Source organism: Osmerus eperlanus, chromosome 6, assembly GCF_963692335.1.
Source record: "Osmerus eperlanus chromosome 6, fOsmEpe2.1, whole genome shotgun sequence".
Lineage (NCBI taxonomy): Eukaryota > Metazoa > Chordata > Actinopteri > Osmeriformes > Osmeridae > Osmerus > Osmerus eperlanus.
Window position 1 is genome coordinate 4287323 of NC_085023.1, and position 18549 is coordinate 4305871.

General features: G+C 47.1%; 1 protein-coding gene across 1 annotated transcript; it reads right to left on the minus strand.

Annotated features, from left to right (window-relative positions):
* Positions 1 to 11374: 11374 nt before the first annotated feature.
* Positions 11375 to 11846, minus strand: LOC134021940 (histone H3). The gene has a single exon (XM_062463065.1). The coding sequence runs from the start codon at positions 11836 to 11838 to the stop codon at positions 11428 to 11430; it is 411 nt and encodes a 136-aa protein (XP_062319049.1). The 5' UTR covers positions 11839 to 11846; the 3' UTR covers positions 11375 to 11427.
* Positions 11847 to 18549: the final 6703 nt, after the last annotated feature.

The window sequence follows — 18549 nt, forward strand, 5'->3', positions numbered from 1 at the left end:
TTCTCATACAGGGGACCATAGACATATATGCAGGGGACTACAGAACTACTATGATTTATTAACCTAATCGCACGTGTCTCACATACAATCTCATGTCTCATTCTCACAGACGGTGTCACGCTGAAAACAGGTCCGTGTGGACACAATTACTATTGCTACATCCATCCTTTATCTTTCGTTTTCTTTTCTCTTTCTTAAACTCTTTGACTCTTAATGAACTGTGAAAAATGCACACAATACAAATAATCTCTGAATGACAGAACCCATTACTGTTACTGTAAAAACTAACCCTCTGCACAACTTAACTGGAGTGATATTCCTTGTTAACATTCACTCATGTTTGCAGAAATCAAATCACAGAACACGTTTTTGAAAAGTTACACAGATTCTGTTCTACTGCCTTTCTTATTTCTTAAATGTATAACTACACACATTACTAAAACGTGCTTTTCTCACCTTTTTTTTCATTAGTCCCCACAAACTTTATCAGGTGAGTCTGTGTCACCGTCTCTGTGGCTGTGTGTGGTCTGGGAACAGTCTGTGAAAGAACAAGTCTTACAGATATCCCAAGTCTCCCGGAAGTTCCCCCGCATTTTCATTTAGCGACTCCCTGACGCCCGCAAATGCTATACAGTCTCCCGGAAATCGGGGATTTAGTATTTAGAGTGAGCGAGAGACTGCTTCCCTGAAATTAGTAGAAGACCACCAGATTGCAGCTGGACTTCATAGGATCTCATATCCAAAGCACTCAGAACTTTGCTTAATCTCCAGAGAGTATGAGGTCCAAAAGGCTGTATTTGCACATAGTCCCCTGGTTTCAATGTGTCCAGATCTATGGCTAATCTATTGTTGTATGCACACTGGCACTGTTGGTTACTTCTTAGTCCTTGCTGTGCCCGTTCGACTTTTGGCTGCAGAAGGCTTGCTTTCGTGGGCAGCAGTGTTCTGATGCGGCGACTGAGAAGTTTTTGTGCTAGACTGGTGTCCAGGCCTTGTGATGGTGTGTTACGTTGATCCAGAAGAGCAAGGTAAGGATCCTTTTCAGCAATTTTGGCTTTGTGCAAAAGTCTCTTGGCTGTTTTGACAGTTGATTCCACTTTACCATTGCTCTGAGCTTGTCCTGGTGAAAAAGTCTTATGCAGGAATTCCCACCGTTCGCTGAATCTTTGGAATTCTTGAGTGTGAGTGTGGTCCAATGTCTGAGATGACAATATCAGGGATGTCTGGCAAAGTGAGCTTTCAGTTTCCTGATCACAGTGGTAGATTTTGTGTCTGCAAGATAGTCAATTTCCCAGAAATTTGAGTAATAATCTACAGTGATAAGATAGAACTTGTAAACAAAAAAAACAAACAGATCTGTGCCTATAGCCCATGGTCTGTTTGGCATTTCATGTGAGATCAGTGTTGCTTTTTGGTGCTTATAATCCACTGGCCTGCAAATGTCATACTTGGCTACATATGTCTTGATCTGGTCATTCATGCTTAGCTAGTATACATTTACAGTTAGTCAATTAGCAGACACTCTTATCCCGAGTGACTAGTAAGTACAGGGACAACACAGGGTCAGACTGGGCACTGAAATTTTTAGGACAAGACAGCGCAAAGCAACCTGGCATAACATAACATATATAAGTACACAGCACATAGATTACATCTATGATAAGCTAAAATATAGCAAACCTCCTAATATACAAATAATATACAATATTCAATACAGTATACTAAGCCTCTAATACACATAAAACACATGATAACCTACTAACCTTATAAACGTATACTAACCTAAGACAAGTGAAGTACAATAGTGCATCCTGAAATGAAAAGTATGGTCTGATTTCGCTCTGTGTCTTTGACTTGTCATTTGGCCAACCTTGTTGTATGGTTTCAATGAGTCTCTGCAGTGTCGAATCCTGTGTTGTTGAGCGGATTGAACTGAGGCTGTTCGCCGAGATGGGTACATGCGGCAACATAATAACAGTCTCAACTTCAGCTTTCACTGAACCAAAGTTCAGAAATGTGTATTTCTGGATAAAAATAATTTAGTTTTATTAAATTGGGCATACAAAAAATTCAGATATTATATATTCAACAGCAAAATATTTCTGTTTCATGAAATTCGACATACAAATACTTCAGATCTTTCATATTCAAATTATGATACTTTTCTAGCTAGATAGTTGTACATACAATTTAGTTAACTCAGTTCAAGCGATTTCTGTGAATGCAATGAATGAACGCATGACGCAGGTGCAGAGTAGGTTGCACGCTGGTAGTTCAACCAATAGGAGCAAATGGATGTCATATTGTAAAAATGTTGCCATAACTACGATACGTATTGTACAATTTTTGTATTGCGATATATTGTTCCACGATATATTGTTACACGGCTAGTGATCATGTCTCCATGTGGGAGACATGATCACTGAGGAGCAGCAGGAGGGAGAGCCCACAGCAGTACACCAAGCTCTTCACTATCATCACAGTGTAAACCAGAGAGGCCAGGTTCACACTGCACATGGACTGCAAGAGGGCTGGGAGACAGAGGAGGAATACACACATTTATACAAAAAATTAAGTCAAATAATTGCATCTCTATATTTAAAAGCATAGGAAATGTATATATAGAAACTATATTGACATGGCTACATTCAAAAGGAGCTACTGAAATGCAGTTTCACATCTAATAAATAAGAAATGGTGGTGATTCGTCAAAATAAGCACTTACCATCTTGGAATTGCTTATTTTCTGTGACATGTAATCGGTCTGTTGACTCACCCATCCAACTCTGGAGTCATACAATCAGGTGGATATTTTGTATTACAATGGTCCACAATCTTACCAGTTTAAAAGATGAAAAACGTGACAATGATGCTAAACCAAATACAATTTTCAAATAAATAGTTTACATTAGGAATCTTTGGATGGTCCATTTGGGATGTCAGAACTTGTCTCATTCTCCACTGAACAGATTCATTTAATTTTGCCAGTCATCTTTTTTTGATGATAACACACTAGTCACTCTCCCGTCCTCCCTCTGCTCCAGCTCTTCTCTCTCTGCTTCAGGCACCTCCACCAACCAGCCATCTTCTCTCTCCATCTTCCATGAAAACGTCACCAAGTCTGGGAACATGTCACTGGTCTGGCACAGCTACGTGGCAAATGACGTTGTGTCCTTGGGCAAGGCACTTCACCCTACTTGCCTTGGGAGAATGTCCCTGTACTTACTGTAAGTCGCTCTGGATAAGAGTGTCTGCTAAATGACTAAATGTAAATGTGATTAATAGCCCGATTCCCTAACCGCTCAGCCAACTGACCCACGCTTTAGCCCTAATATTATGGCACATTATAGGAACCACCCTGCTACTGTACGTGTGAAATATTAAGGTTACTTTCTGAGAATGTTCCTCTCCTGTGCAGTTTGTAAGTTTTAGCACCCACCTAGCTGACAAGGTCCATTATTTCCAGCCAGTCAGAGGATGTATTCAACAGCCAGATGCAGATGGTATGGTAAGACATCTGGAAGCAATCATTTAAACACCATCAATTCACCCCAGTAACAATGTAGGGGATTGTGTCACGTGTCATCTCATTAACATGGATTCCTTCCTAATTTTTCCATTCCAGGGATTGACCTAGGGTCCTCTCATTGACACCACACAACAACAACCTTTCACAAACACTGCTTTAGCCAGTTACGGGACCAAAAAGCTAGATATCCAATGGCACATCGATGACACACGCAGTGAATTGTAATTCTACAGAATTCCATTTAAATGGGTTGGTTCTCACTAAACCATGCAATATGTAAAATGTTAGTAAATCTAGATATTGTTGCAGATCCAAGTAGAGACAAAGTATCTTGTCTCCACAATTGCAGGTCTCCTTTCCACCATGGTTGATGTTCCTGTGTAGCTAACTATAGGACCTCCCCTCACTAATTATCAAAAGTAATTTTGCTTGAAATGTTCATCCCTCCTGAATTTCCCAAACAGTTGGCAGCAGTAGCAAAGTACCTGTAAAGAGAGTTATTGTCACAGGATGTGTAAGTGTGGTCTACACTGTGATGATCCGAGTAGGCACAGTAGTAGGTAGCAGAGTCGGTTGTCTTTAAATTATCAATCTGTAGAACCTAGGTGTCATTTCGTGCTTTGTCTACTGAGACAAATCCAGGCTCAGTGATCCAAAATCTATTCACTTGTTTTAATTTCCGGTGTTCTCAGATCTGTGGTTGCCTTTATCGCCACCCTTTTAAAGGCTCTCTGTCTTTCTGACTGCAGGTAGCTCGAAGGAACATTTTGAGATTCACAATTAATCATAAAATGTTATTGGGGGTTTTTGTCAGGACAGCCTTCTGCTTTAGCTCTGAAGCTTCTGATGACCTGCCTCTGAATCATCATGTTTCTACTGGATTTAAGTACATTCATTTACTGTTCATGATAACCAAAACTTTTGTTCATTTTAACATACCTAGTTTCAAGATTAATGTTCACAGTAATCTCCAAATCTAATGTAGTAGAATGACCAGTTTTACACAATTCAGGGAAGTATGTTCCTACATATTCCAAAAGGGATCAGACCCTATATCTTGAATGTTAATAACTAGTTATTCAACTTGTTAGTAACTAACTACTATAGTTCAATATAAAAAAAAAAGAAAATCAATATTATAACGCCCAAGGTAAGTGTATGAGTTTGTGTGTGTCTTCCGGTTTCCATTTGAGAAAATAATTTTGCACATTGCTAGATTTGTAAGTAGTTGCGCCCCCTTGTGGCTCAGATGGGGCTGAAAGTCTCCCCACACACACATGTGATCCAACCTGTATATACCCAATCAATCAATAATAATGTAATTATCATAAATATCAAAGGACAAATTCATTTTACTGTACATAAACTACACTTTACCCTCTGTGTACATACATATTTCTGAACATATCATGCCTCACCTCACTACAGAATAGCGTGAGGGATGTGCGTAAGTCTTAAATTGTTTTCCACTCATAGTCTGTGCCTGTACTTTGTGTTAATTCTGGTGAGATCTGAGAAGCCAGTCCATATCTACGCCGTTGCATCAAAGTCTTAATGGTGCAATCCAGAAATCTGGCAGCGCCTTAACTAATCTCAAATAGACTCTCGCTCAGACATGTGAAGGTGGCAAGAGTTGGTGGAAGAAAGGGAAAGTTATCTCTGTCTGTTGTCTGTTTCAGGGAAGCAGCCTACCCTACTTGCTTAATTGTGCAGCCAGGTGTTTTCCTATTAGACACTGGCAGCAAGTCTGAGTTTGTTTGCACACAAAAAATCATGCAATGATGGGAACACTTAAGTGTTGTTCTTGTTACAGTCAGACCAAAGTTGCTGCTTGTCATTATGGCCTCAGTTTTGTCCCGCATATTGAAGATCCTCGCTTAGAGGCCCTGCAGTGCGAGATTTAGTTCATTCAGGTGAGTAAAAATATCCCCTAAATAGGCCCACCTTGTGAACCACTCATCGTCATGCAAGTTGTCCGACAAATGAAAAGGGAGGTCAGTGAAGAACTGTTCAGATTGTCTAGTTAGTATTGATCACTTTCCGATGTTACTTTTTAAAATAATTTATTAATTGTGTAGGCAGGATAAAAATGTTTACTCAACGTACAAAGCAAAAGTTAATGACCATGCGCGATTCACACATTGTCTGTTATTTTGTAGCCTAACAATATGTTTTTAACATTATCCCTCAGCCGACATATTAGACATTGTGATGACTAATTTGACTCAACTTTGAGTTGAGATTCTATGTTTTCCCTTAGTCTGTCTTTCAAACAAGTAGAGCAATGATGGTGGGCATGTAATGTTTTGACATTACATGTACAGAGAATGGAGGGCTGAACATTTTGGTCAGATAAATTATAAAAGTTGTAGATCTATGTAGATTTTTTTAATTCATCCCATTTAGACCATCTCACGCAGTGACAGTCAATCTCATGTTCATGATGTCATAAGTTGGAGGCTGAAAGGAAAAACTAGGACCCATGGGGCCGGGGAGGGTGCGGTGCACCCCTCAGAGACACCCGAGGGAACCTCATTAGTACGTTGTAGCATGTTTCACTTACCTTCATTGTTGGCTCAATTTTCAGGATCGCATAAGTGGATCTGTGTTAAATTGATGAGAGATATCTCTGTGTGAAGTGTTTCTGGGACAAAGTGGACCACAGAAGCTGTAACTGCCACAAAGTAGCTAACGCTACAGGCTTATCCCCACATACTATAGGTGCTCATCTGATATGTGAAGCTGTCTCTGTCATTGTTTGTAAGAAGGGCTATACTAATAAAATGATTTGATATAGTCACTTTGTAAAGGGCCACAACACTAACCCTAAACAGTTCCACCATCAGGGACAAAAAGGTTTGCTGGTCTGGTGATTTTTACTTTTGAATCTTACTATGATTTGTCTGTCTAGCTGGCCTGAAGCAGATGCACAGGCAGAATGAGGAAGCTTGGCTGAAACCTGAGATTTCTCAGAAAAATGCCAAAGTCACCATGCCCATCCTGAGAGAGGACAGACTGCCTCCCTTCAACACAGTCTCAGGGAGACAGTCGCTGCACCAGTTGGCACATAGCAGACAGCACATCCAGTGAATGTAATACACATGTGCAACTGGATAGATTTGGCAGAAATGACCCTTTACATGTTGTATTTTAATATACTGTATACAACTTATCTTATTTGGACAACCCACTCTTGAATAACAGCTGCTCCTATCTATGGGATATAACACAAGTGCTAAACAACTTCTCCAGTAGATTTTTACGGTGTGGACAATAAACATTTGACTTAAAAGTAGATCAAACGTAAACCAGTGTAACGCATTCTTGTGACTCTCATTAGCAGAACTAAGTTGGATCTTCTTCTTGCAACAGAAAAAGGCCAAGAACGTGGAGCTTATCCATCTTGCAGAGGAGCGAATGGAGAAGGAAGAGAAGAAGAAAGAGGCGGAGGAGAAGGATACTGCTGCTGTGAGGATGCAGCATAATAAAGAGAAACAGGCGCGCATCAACGAGGCGAGAGGACCACAAAACCTTGAGTTGCATCTGTATTTCATGTGCACTCAAAACTTTGGAAGTTGTAAACACAGAAGTCAGAAGTGCAGGTCTTATCTTTTTAAACGCAAGTGCCGGTTATTGGGTGTGCTCAAGCCTTCGGCGAGCACAACCATTGTTCTCTCACATACAGTTAGGTCCATAAATATTTGGACATTGACACAATTTTCATCATTTTGGCTCTGTATACCACCACAATGGATTTGAAATGAAACAATCAAGATGTGCTTTAAGTGCAGACTTTCAGCTTTAATTTCAGGGTATTTACATCCAAATCAGGTGAACGGTGTAGGATTTACAATACATTTTATATGTGCCCCCCCCCCTTTTTAAGGGACCAAAAGTAATTGGACAATTGGCTGCTCAGCTGTTCCATGGCCAGGTGTATGTTATTCCCTCATGGGAGTTCGTTATTTCATTGACAAGGAGCAGATAAAAGGTTTAGATTTCATTTCAAGTATGGTATTTGTGTTTGGAATCTGTTGCTGTCAACTCTCAATATGAAGTCCAAAGAGCTGTCACCATCAGTGAAGCAAGCCATCGTTAGGCTGAAAAATCAAAACAAACCTATCAGAGAGATAGCAAAAACATTAGGTGTGGCTCAATCAACTGTTTGGTACATTCTTAAAAAGAAAGAACGCACTGGTGAGCTCAGCAACACCAAAAGACCCGGAAGACCACAGAAAACAACTGTGGTGGATGACAGAAGAATTATTTCCCTGGTGAAGAAAAACCCCTTCACAACAGTTGTCCAGATCAAGAACACTCTCCAGGAGGTAGGCGTATCTGTGTCAAAGTCAAAAATTAAGAGAAGACTTCACCAGAGTAAATACAGAGGGTTCACCACAAGATGTAAACCATTGGTGAGTCTCAAAAACAGGAAGACCAGATTAGAGTTTGCCAAAAAACATCTAAAAGAGCCTGTACAGTTCTGGAACAACATCCTATGGACAGATGAGACCAAGATCAACTTGTACCAGAATGATGGGAAGAGAAGAGTATGGAGAAGGGAAGGAACTGCTCATGATCCAAAGCATACCACCTCATCAGTGAAGCATGGTGGAGGTAGTGTTATGGCGTGGGCATGTATGGCTGCCAACTTGAACTGGTTCCCTTGTATTTATCGATGATGTGACTGCTGACAAAAGCAGTAGGATGAATTCTGAAGTGTTTCTGGCAATATTATCTGCTCAGATTCAGCCAAATGCTTCAGAACTCATAGGACGGCGCTTCACAGTGCAGATGGACAATGACCCGAAGCATACTGCGAAAGCAACCAAAGAGTTTTTTAAGGCAAAGAAGTGGAATGTTCTGCAATGGCCAAGTCAATCACCTGACCTAAATCCAATTGAGCATGCATTTCACTTGCTAAAGACAAAACTGAAGGGAAAATGCCCCAAGAACAAGCAGGAACTGAAGACAGTTGCAGTAGAGGCCTGGCAGAGCATCACCAGGGACGAAACCCAGCGTCTGGTGATGTCTATGGGTTCCAGACTTCAGGCTGTCATTGACTGCAAAGGATTTGCAACCAAGTATTAAAAGTGACAATTAGATTTATGATTGTTAGTTTGTCCAATTATTTTTGGTCCCTTAAAAAGGGGGGGGGGCACATATAAAATGTGTTGTAATTCCTACACCGTTCACCTGATTTGGATGTAAATACCCTGAAATTAAAGCTGAAAGTCTGCACTTAAAGCACATCTTGATTGTTTCATTTCAAATCCATTGTGGTGGTATACAGAGCCAAAATGATGAAAATTGTGTCAATGTCCAAATATTTATGGACCTAACTGTATATATTTATTATACATTTTTGTTTCTTTTCCCACCCCTAAGGATCTGTCAATATTTGACTACATAGACAACGTTGGTGTCAAAAGTTTTGTCTTGGTAGTGATTGAGTTGCTTGTATTTTTATTTACCTTCCGTTGCACTGTTTAAGCTGAACTTAAGTTTTTGTGTCAAAAAGTGCCATGTGTCAACAAAGCTTCAATGCCACAGCCTAAACTTTATGTGAAAAGAAACATTCTCATTTCCGGGGCTTTCAAACAATCCCCTCACTCAGTGAAGTTTGGCTAGCCACAGCAACTGCAATGTGAGAGAGTCAGGTGGCTGAGCGGTTAGAGAATCGGGCTAGTAATCAGAAGGTTGCTGGTTCGATTCCCGGCCGTGAAAAATGACATTGTGTCCTTGGGCAAGGCACTTCACCCTACTTGCCTCTGGGGAATGTCCCTGTACTTACTGTAAGTCGCTCTGGATAAGAGCGTCTGCTAAATGACTAAAAGTAAATGTACATGTACCACCAACACAATGTTATGGGTGAGCGAGCTGACCAGGGCTGGACTGGGACAAAAAATCGGCCCTGGCATTTTTGGCCCAGGCGGCCCACACCCACCGTGACTGGTCAGATACATTCCCTGCAGACTCCTTAAAATATGCGTGCATTCTATAATATGAGTTGCCCTATTAGTGTTCTGCGTTCATGTGATAATTTTGGATCCTTCAAGAAGGGTCTCAAGACTTATCTGTTGATCTTACACTTAAATAATTAATTAATTTTTAGAGTTATGATTTGTATATGGTATAAAAAATATATACATATTGATATTTGATATTGTATTGTTATTATTACTATTTTGCTTAATATTGGCTTAGCAACTTTTAAAACAGTTTACTGTTAATTTAAATTATTGTAAGATTCATATTTTGTGGCTTTGGACAAAAGTGTCTGCTAAATACAATACAAACACACAGCCTCCCTCCCTTCCTGAGTCCCTGTTAATTTGCCTACTCCTTACCACGTCGTCAACTACTCTTTCTTCCATCTTTTCCTCACTCGCTCCCATGGCCCTGTCATGGTCACTCTCCTGCTCCTCGGCTTCTTCCTTGACCCTGTCAGTATGTTTCTGCCTCTCTGAGACACCTCTCCTCCTTCCTCTACAGGCGCTGATGTTGAAGCAGCTAAAGCCCCCCCCAAACATGTTCGACATTTTTGCACATTTTGTGGCATTCACCTGTACATTTGTTATCTATTTCTCCCTTAACTTTTCTGCGCCTCCCTTGCGCTTTGGTGGTCGTTTCTCCATTTTAGCGATGCTAAACCAGCATACGCATTAGCCAACAGCTCGTGTCTCAAGGCCTGCGGGTGGCGATATTATGTGTATTCGACTTCATGCAGCGCCGGCGGCCTTGAATCTGAGAATGCGATTGGCTGCTTCAAGTCAGCCGGGCTGCAGAAGGCTGCAGGCGACGCCGGCGCTGCATGAAGTCGAACGCACCTATTATGATTCAGGGGATGGGGGTTCCTGGATTTGATTGGGTCAGGCCAGTGCCAATAAAGAAAATTAACCAATGGGCCGCTGTCAGTACTCTATAGGCCGGCCCGAACAAAACAATTTTTACCAATGGGCCGCTGTCGGTTATTTTTGGGCCGGCCCGACCAAAAAAAAGAAAAAAAAACATAGGATATAAATTATATCGGCGATTCGGCCCAAAAATGCGTCGGCCCACCGGGCAAATTCCCGATATGCCAGATGGCCAGTCCAGCCCTGTTGTACAATAATCAGGTCCTATCACAAACTGATGAAACATTGTACTGTATTTGTAATTCTGTATTCTGTACCAAAGGCTTTGAAGACTACTTTCTGAAAGAAAATTCAGAGCTGTTGTCTCTTCCACCCCCCCCCCCACCCCCCCAAATCACAGTGGACTGCAGCTATGATTCGCGCTGCTGAGAAGGTGATAGGATGCTACCCTCGAGGACCCTGAGGCCAGCGAGAAGATTGTGGCTGACTCCTCCCACCCTGGACTGTTCCAGCTACTCCCCTCTGGCAAAAGGATGCGGTCCATCAGGACCAAAACGTCACACCAAAAGAACAGTTTCTTCCCGTCCACTGCTGGCCTCTTCAACAAGGCCAAGGACTCACACTGACAACACTTGTATCTATACAAGTCTATCCACCACCTATTTGCACGTCATATTGCACTATTTTATGTTTCGTAACATTTACATTGTATATCTTACATATTGTTAGCTCTTGTATTAAACTTTACTTACAAAATCTAATGTTTTAATTAAGATCTGTATGATCATTGTATGCAACTTCCTGCCAGAGTAAATTCCGTGTTTGAGTAAACTTACATGGCTATACAGTCAATTGAATTGAAAAACTAGCATTGACGATCGTTTGCATTTCGAGTGCCAATAGTTAATGGTAATACCGAAAACATTCCAACACGCATGATCAAGACGTTTGACAGAAGGCATTGGTCTTTTGGTTTAAACAGTGAGGTGGCTCTTAAAAGAGCCTTTGTGGGTTTTGAGGTCAAATGATCGCGGGCAACGTTTAGGCGCGCTCTCCGCGGATGCGGCGGGCCAGCTGGATGTCCTTGGGCATGATGGTGACCCTCTTGGCGTGAATGGCGCACAAGTTGGTGTCCTCGAACAGACCGACCAGGTAAGCCTCGCTGGCCTCCTGCAGAGCCATCACAGCGGAGCTCTGGAAACGCAGGTCAGTCTTGAAGTCCTGGGCGATTTCCCTCACCAGGCGCTGGAAAGGCAGCTTGCGAATAAGCAGCTCGGTGGACTTCTGGTAACGACGGATCTCTCTCAGAGCCACGGTCCCGGGCCTGTAACGATGAGGTTTCTTCACGCCACCGGTGGCTGGTGCACTCTTACGAGCGGCTTTGGTGGCGAGCTGCTTCCTCGGGGCTTTGCCACCGGTGGATTTACGAGCAGTCTGCTTGGTTCTGGCCATGATACTTGTCTTCTCGTCTCCGAGTTGAAGTTAAGTCCTAGAAAATAAGTAAAAGTTTATATGGTCGGTTTGTCGTCCGCTGATTGGTCTGCTCTCCCGAGCAGACTGATTGGCAGACCGTCGACGCTTTCTCCTTTGGCAATTGGACGCAGGGGCCTAGCATCATTTCCCGCTTACACTTGAAACCGTCTGGCTCCGCCCTGATCCTTCGCACCGCTGCGCCCAGTGGCGGGCACGTACTCGATTAATGAATGTGGACAAAACGATAGTTAATGGAGGTAACTCCAGTTCCATGAGTGGAGCTCCGCCCCATAGGGGAGCTCTGCTCCTATTGGTTTACCCGCTGCCTAGTGCAGCTAATGACTGAAGATCAAAATATACACACACCTGTCACTCACACAGGTGCCCTATATAAGGGGGTGACAGCCGTCACTCATCCTCCCAAAAGTATTAATACAGCCGGGTTGAATAAGTCGAGCTGGGCCTGCAGCCCTATGGGGCTCCGCTCCACTCATAGAACTGGAGTTACCTCCATTAACTATCGTTCTATTTCGTGGAGCTCCGCCCCATAGGGGAGCTCTGCTCCTATTGGTTTAGGCGGAGCGAGCGAGGCCAGATATACCCCCAGCGAGACTAGATCTAAAAGACACATAATCTCACAAGGCACCGAGGACAGACCTGCTGATGTAAATAATACACAGGGTCTGTCCTCCTGGTCAGGCCGCTACTGTGACAGAGAGCCGTCCAGGGTGAAAACAGGAGAGTTTACTTAAAAACTCATGTTGTTCCTCTCGCCTGCACAACAGCTAAGCTGGAGGGGCAACAGAACACATACAGTATAGACATCTCAACTGAGAATGTCTGACTGTCCCACACTTGGCGATAAACCCAACGAACAACTCGCATCTAGGGCCCACAAGAACCTTGCGAGTTGTCATCTCGCTACACCTGATCCTCCAGCCATGCTGAGGACAGAATGCGCAAAAGATGAGGAGGAAACGTCCAATAGATAATATCGCACAAATGGTGAAGGCGACGACCAAGACGCCGCTTCACAAATCTCCTCCACTCCTACACCCCTGAGGATGGCGGCTGATGCCGCCACTCCTCGGGTGGAATGAGCCCGAATGCCAGGTGGCACGGGACATCTCATAGACTCGTACGCGAGACCAATAGCCTCGCAGAGCCAGTGAGAAAGTCTCTGTTTGGAGAGTGGCAAGCCAGCTCTCGATCCACCGTAGCAGATCAGTAACGATAGTTAATGGAGGTAACTCCAGTTCTATGAGTGGAGCTCCGCCCCATAGGGGAGCTCTGCTCCTATTGGTTTACCCGCTGCCTAGTGCAGCTAATGACTGAAGATCAAAATATACACACACCTGTCACTCACACAGGTGCCCTATATAAGGGGGTGACAGCCGTCACTCATCCTCCCAAAAGTATTAATACAGCCGGGTTGAATAAGTCGAGCTGGGCCTGCAGCCCTATGGGGCTCCGCTCCACTCATAGAACTGGAGTTACCTCCATTAACTATCGTTCTATTTCGTGGAGCTCCGCCCCATAGGGGAGCTCTGCTCCTATTGGTTTAGGCGGAGCGAGCGAGGCCAGATATACCCCCAGCGAGACTAGATCTAAAAGACACATAATCTCACAAGGCACCGAGGACAGACCTGCTGATGTAAATAATACACAGGGTCTGTCCTCCTGGTCAGGCCGCTACTGTGACAGAGAGCCGTCCAGGGTGAAAACAGGAGAGTTTACTTAAAAACTCATGTTGTTCCTCTCGCCTGCACAACAGCTAAGCTGGAGGGGCAACAGAACACATACAGTATAGACATCTCAACTGAGAATGTCTGACTGTCCCACACTTGGCGATAAACCCAACGAACAACTCGCATCTAGGGCCCACAAGAACCTTGCGAGTTGTCATCTCGCTACACCTGATCCTCCAGCCATGCTGAGGACAGAATGCGCAAAAGATGAGAAGGAAACGTCCAATAGATAATATCGCACAAATGGTGAAGGCGACGACCAAGACGCCGCTTCACAAATCTCCTCCACTCCTACACCCCTGAGGATGGCGGCTGATGCCGCCACTCCTCGGGTGGAATGAGCCCGAATGCCAGGTGGCACGGGACATCTCATAGACTCGTACACGAGACCAATAGCCTCGCAGAGCCAGTGAGAAAGTCTCTGTTTGGAGAGTGGCAAGCCAGCTCTCGATCCACCGTAGCAGATCAGTAACTGGGGAGAAGATCTGATGCTTGCTGTGCATTCCAGATAGCGCGAGAGAGCGCGCACTGGGCACAGGCTATGTAAGCGTCTTTCCTCCTCTCCGCTGTGCGGAGGTGGGAAAAAGGCTCTCAGTTCGCAGCTTTGTGCCCTGAACGCTCGGCTAATCACCTTGGGGATAAAAGCCGGGTTAGGACGCAACACCGCTCTTGTTCGATCACCCGAGATGACCAAACAATCCGCGCGTGTTGACAAAGCGCACAAGTCGCTCACTCGCTTAGCCGTAGTCAAAGCGAGAAGCAGACTCGTCTTGAGAGAAAGCAGACGTAATGACACATCGTCTATGGGCTCGAAAGGTGGCCCACACAGAGCGTCTAACACCAGAGATAAATCCCATGTAGGTGTTGACGCTCTCGGAGGCGGCCTGAGCCTACACACCCCAGCCAGAAAACGCTTGACCAGCGGGTGGCTGAACAGTGTCGTTTTGGCGAACCCTTCGTGACATGCCGAAACGGCAGCCGCGTAAACACGAACCGTGCTCGCGGCTAAGCCCTCGTCAAACAACGATTGTAAGAAACACAAGAACATTTCGACCGGACATGAGACCGGGTCAAGGTTCTGTTTTCCACACCATTGCATGAAGGCTCGCCAGCGCGACGCGTACCCTCTAGCAGTAGATTGTGCGCGCGCACTCTGAATGGTCTGAATGACAGCATCAGACAGACCCCGGCGCTCTAAGAGTTCCCTCTCAGTAGCCAAGCCATAAGTGGGCCTCTGATCACTGGAGGGCTCTTCACCAGGCCTCCGGCCTGAGAGAGCGCATCCGTCCGATGAGGTATGGGCCAAGGCCCGCCCACCAGCATCCCCATCATCTCCGGGAACCATGGGGCTCCGGGGCGATCGGGGGCTATCAGAATGACCGACAGCCCGTCCGACCTCACCCGAGCCAGTAAGGGGAGGATGGAGGCCAGAGGTGGAAATGCGTATAGCAGACCTCTCGGCCAGGAACGGTGCGCGAATGCATCGACTCCAAGCGGAGGTCTGTCCTGTGCGCGCAGCGAGAACCACAGAAGACACTGTGTGTTGGCTCGTGACGCAAACAGATCCACCTGTGCTCGGCCGAAACGTGCCCAGATCAGAGACACGATGGACGGTTTCAACCTCCATTCGTCCTCTCTCGGGCCGCCTCTTGACATCAGGTCCGCTCCCTCGTTGAGCAGACCTGGAATGTGCAGAGCTCTCAGGGAGCGTAGGTGCGTGAAAGCCCAAGTCCACACTTCCTCCGCTAAGCGGTGAAGTGCTGGAGAGCGCACCCCTCCCTGTCTGTTGATGTAAGCCACCGTCACCCTGTTGTCGGATCTGACGAGAACGTCTTGATCCTTCAACACCAGCGCGAAATGGCACAGAGTCAGTCGAACCGCTTCGAGCTCCAGGAGGTTGATGTGACGCGTCTCTGACGGTTCCCATCTTCCTCCTATCGAGCCCGCCTGACATACTCCACCCCACCCGGTCAAGGACGCGTCCGTAAAGACCGGATAGAGAGATGTCACTCTGCCCATGTCGACTCCGCGCGCCATGACGCGCGGGTCTCTCCAATGGTTCAGATCGGTTTTGACTGATCTCGGTATCACTAGCAGTCTGCGGCGGTGTCGCACAGGATCCAACCGCAACTGAGCAAACCATCTCTGCGGCTTGCGCATGAATAACAGGCCTAATGGCACTACTACATGAGCCGCCGCCATCAACCCCAATAGGGACATCGCCGACAGTGCGGTGATTGTGCGTGAGACCCGGAACGCGCAGAGAGCTAATGAAATAGCCTCTCTCCGTGGCGCCGACAGTCTGGCTCTCATCCCAACAGTGTCCAAATGGATACCTAGGTAGGTAAACTGTTGAGCGGGCCATGGAGCGCTCTTCTCCCAGTTGACAGCGAACCCCAACTGGCTGAGCTGACTCACCAGTGAGGTCGCGTCCTGGATAGCTCTGTCCGGAGACTGAGCTAGAACTAACAGGTCGTCGAGGTACGCCAGAATGCGTATTCCTGTCCGCCGTAACGGTTCTAGAGCTGCTTCCACGCACTTGGAGAAAGTTTGAGGAGCCAGCGCGTAACCAAACGGCAGGCGCGTGTACTCGTACTTTTTCCCTTCGAAGGCAAAACGCAGAAATCTCCTGTGCTTCAGTTTGATAGGCACATGGAAATACGCGTCCTTCAGATCTATGCTGATCCCAAAGTCGTTCCGCTGTACACAAGTCAGCAAACGCTTTATCGTCAGCATGCGAAAGGGCCGTTTGGCCACACTCTCGTTGAGCACCCTCAGGTCTAGAATCGGCCTCATCCCCCCGTTTTTCTTGGGAACCAAAAAATAAGGGGAGTAGAGACCCGAGTTCTCCTGATCTCTGGGGACCGGGATCACTGTCCCTTTGGTCAGCAAGCTCGCTATCTCCGTCCGGAGAGCGAGTGCTTTCAGCGGGCAGGACAAGCGTGTCTCCCTCACTCCTCTGAAAGGAGGGGGAGTCCGCATGAACTGGATGGCACAACCCTCTCTCAGTATCCTGTCTAGCCAGCTTGGCAGTGAGCATGACTCTCGCCACTCTGCATAACGCAGAGAGAGCGGGCGTGCGTGTAGCTGCGGAGCCGCAGACAGGAAACGGCCGTACTCTTGTCTGACCCCAGCCGCCGCTGTGCACCGAATCGGCGGCACAGCCCAAGGTGGGGTCGACTCGAAAGGGCTGGGGCTGCGCCCCCTGACCAAGAGAGGTCTGAGCTCTGTCTGAGCTATGAGCTCCAAGAGGTCTCACAGTGCGGTCAGAGCTCTGGGCGCACAGCCGCAGTGATGGTTCTTGTAACGTGACAACAGAGTCACACGCTGTGTCAAGGTGCACAGAGACGGGTAGCGGTCTGGCCACACGCTTGCTAGCTGGGCCAGACTCCGCTACGAGTGCAGTGCTTGATGGTTCGGCGTCACTCGTTGAGGACAACTCGCGAACCGAAACCAACTCATTAACCCGCTCGACAACAGTACGAGTGCTCAGCTCTGTACTCGTCGAAGGCGTAAGAGGCACTGAATGGAACACTTGTCTTTCAGGGAAAGGGTAGAGTGGAGGTCCAAGCCTCTTTATTTCATTCAGATAGACCGGGGTGGGGACCCCGCCGCCAGTCACGCTCTCCTCTTCCTTCCCCCTCCGCCACCACGCCAGCTGGCGTTAGGCGGGCGGCTGTGACCCGCTCTCTCGGGGGGAACAGCCAAGGGTGGAACAGGTGCCGCGGGAGGAGCAGCCTGCTTCGCAGCGGCCGCTCGTGCCACCGGGCGGCGAGCTCGTTTCCTCCTGCTTTGCGAGGTACCGGAGGAAACAGAGAATGGAGCAGCGTGAGGTTTCTTCTGCAGGGGCATATGCCCTAGCAGGTGCTTCCTCTCCTCCTCCAGGCGCGAGAAGCGTTCGGAGGCTGACGCCACAGCCGGTCCGAACAGGCCCTCGCTAGCCACGGGAGCGTTGAGTAGGGCGGACTTGTCCGCCTCAATCATGGCTGTCAGCGACAGCCACAGGTGGCGATGAACCACAACGCTGTTTCCCATCGCCCTGCCAGCGCAAATCGCTGCCCCCTGATTCAGGTGGAGCGCGGCAGATGCCATCCTGGCAACCCACGACGTCTCCTCGGCCGACAGTCCCTCAGGCCTCTCCGTGGAGAGTTTGGAGACCGCCGCCGTCAGAAGGGCGGCGTTCCCAGAGGCAGCCGCTGCCTGCGCACCCCAGACATACGCCTTGTCTGCCAGAGAGGCAGTAAGCTTGTCCCGGGATGATGGCAGGGTCGCCTTCCTCGCCGTCAACCAAGCGCTCGCCCCTGGCACCAGGTAAGCGGCGAGGGACGGTTCCAAGGGTGGGGGACCGGACTTCGCTGCCTCACCCAGCCCGCTCACCCTCGTGAACGGGAGGAGCGCCTTGACCGGGGCGTTAGCCACCGCTGGCGCTTCCCATGAGCCCTGCACATAGTCTGCCAGTCTCGGCATAGTGGGGCATAAGGGCTTCGAGGCCTTACTGCGTTTTGCATGAGGGCCGACATCCCACGGGTCATCTTCCTCCACAGGAGGAGAGGCCGGCAGGGGAACGCCCATGATTTCGGCTGCCTTCGCGATGACAGACGGGAAGTCTGCCCTGCGAGACAGCGCTGAGGAGACGGGAGGGGCGGGAGCCGGCTCTCCGTCATCCTCTGAGGTCGAGGTCAACTCGCGCCCTTTTACCTCAGAGAAGTGCGGGGGGGTTGAACGCAACACGCTTGGGCAGAAAGCCTCCACAGGAGGTTCCCACCCTATACTGTGCATCACCTTAGATATTTAGCAGACGCTCTTATCCAGAGATACTAGCATCTGCTCAATGAGTACTTTATTAAAACTATTGTAGGTACCATTGACTCGCGTTGTACTGCGGTAAACTGCTGAGGGAGTTCGGCGCAACTTCCTAGCTTTGAGCAAAGAGTATAGAAGA

What these genes read in the sequence shown, in the direction of transcription:
- LOC134021940 (XM_062463065.1), bottom strand. Translation starts at nt 11,838, where the DNA reads ATGGCCAGAACCAAGCAGACTGCTCGTAAATCCACCGGTGGCAAAGCC.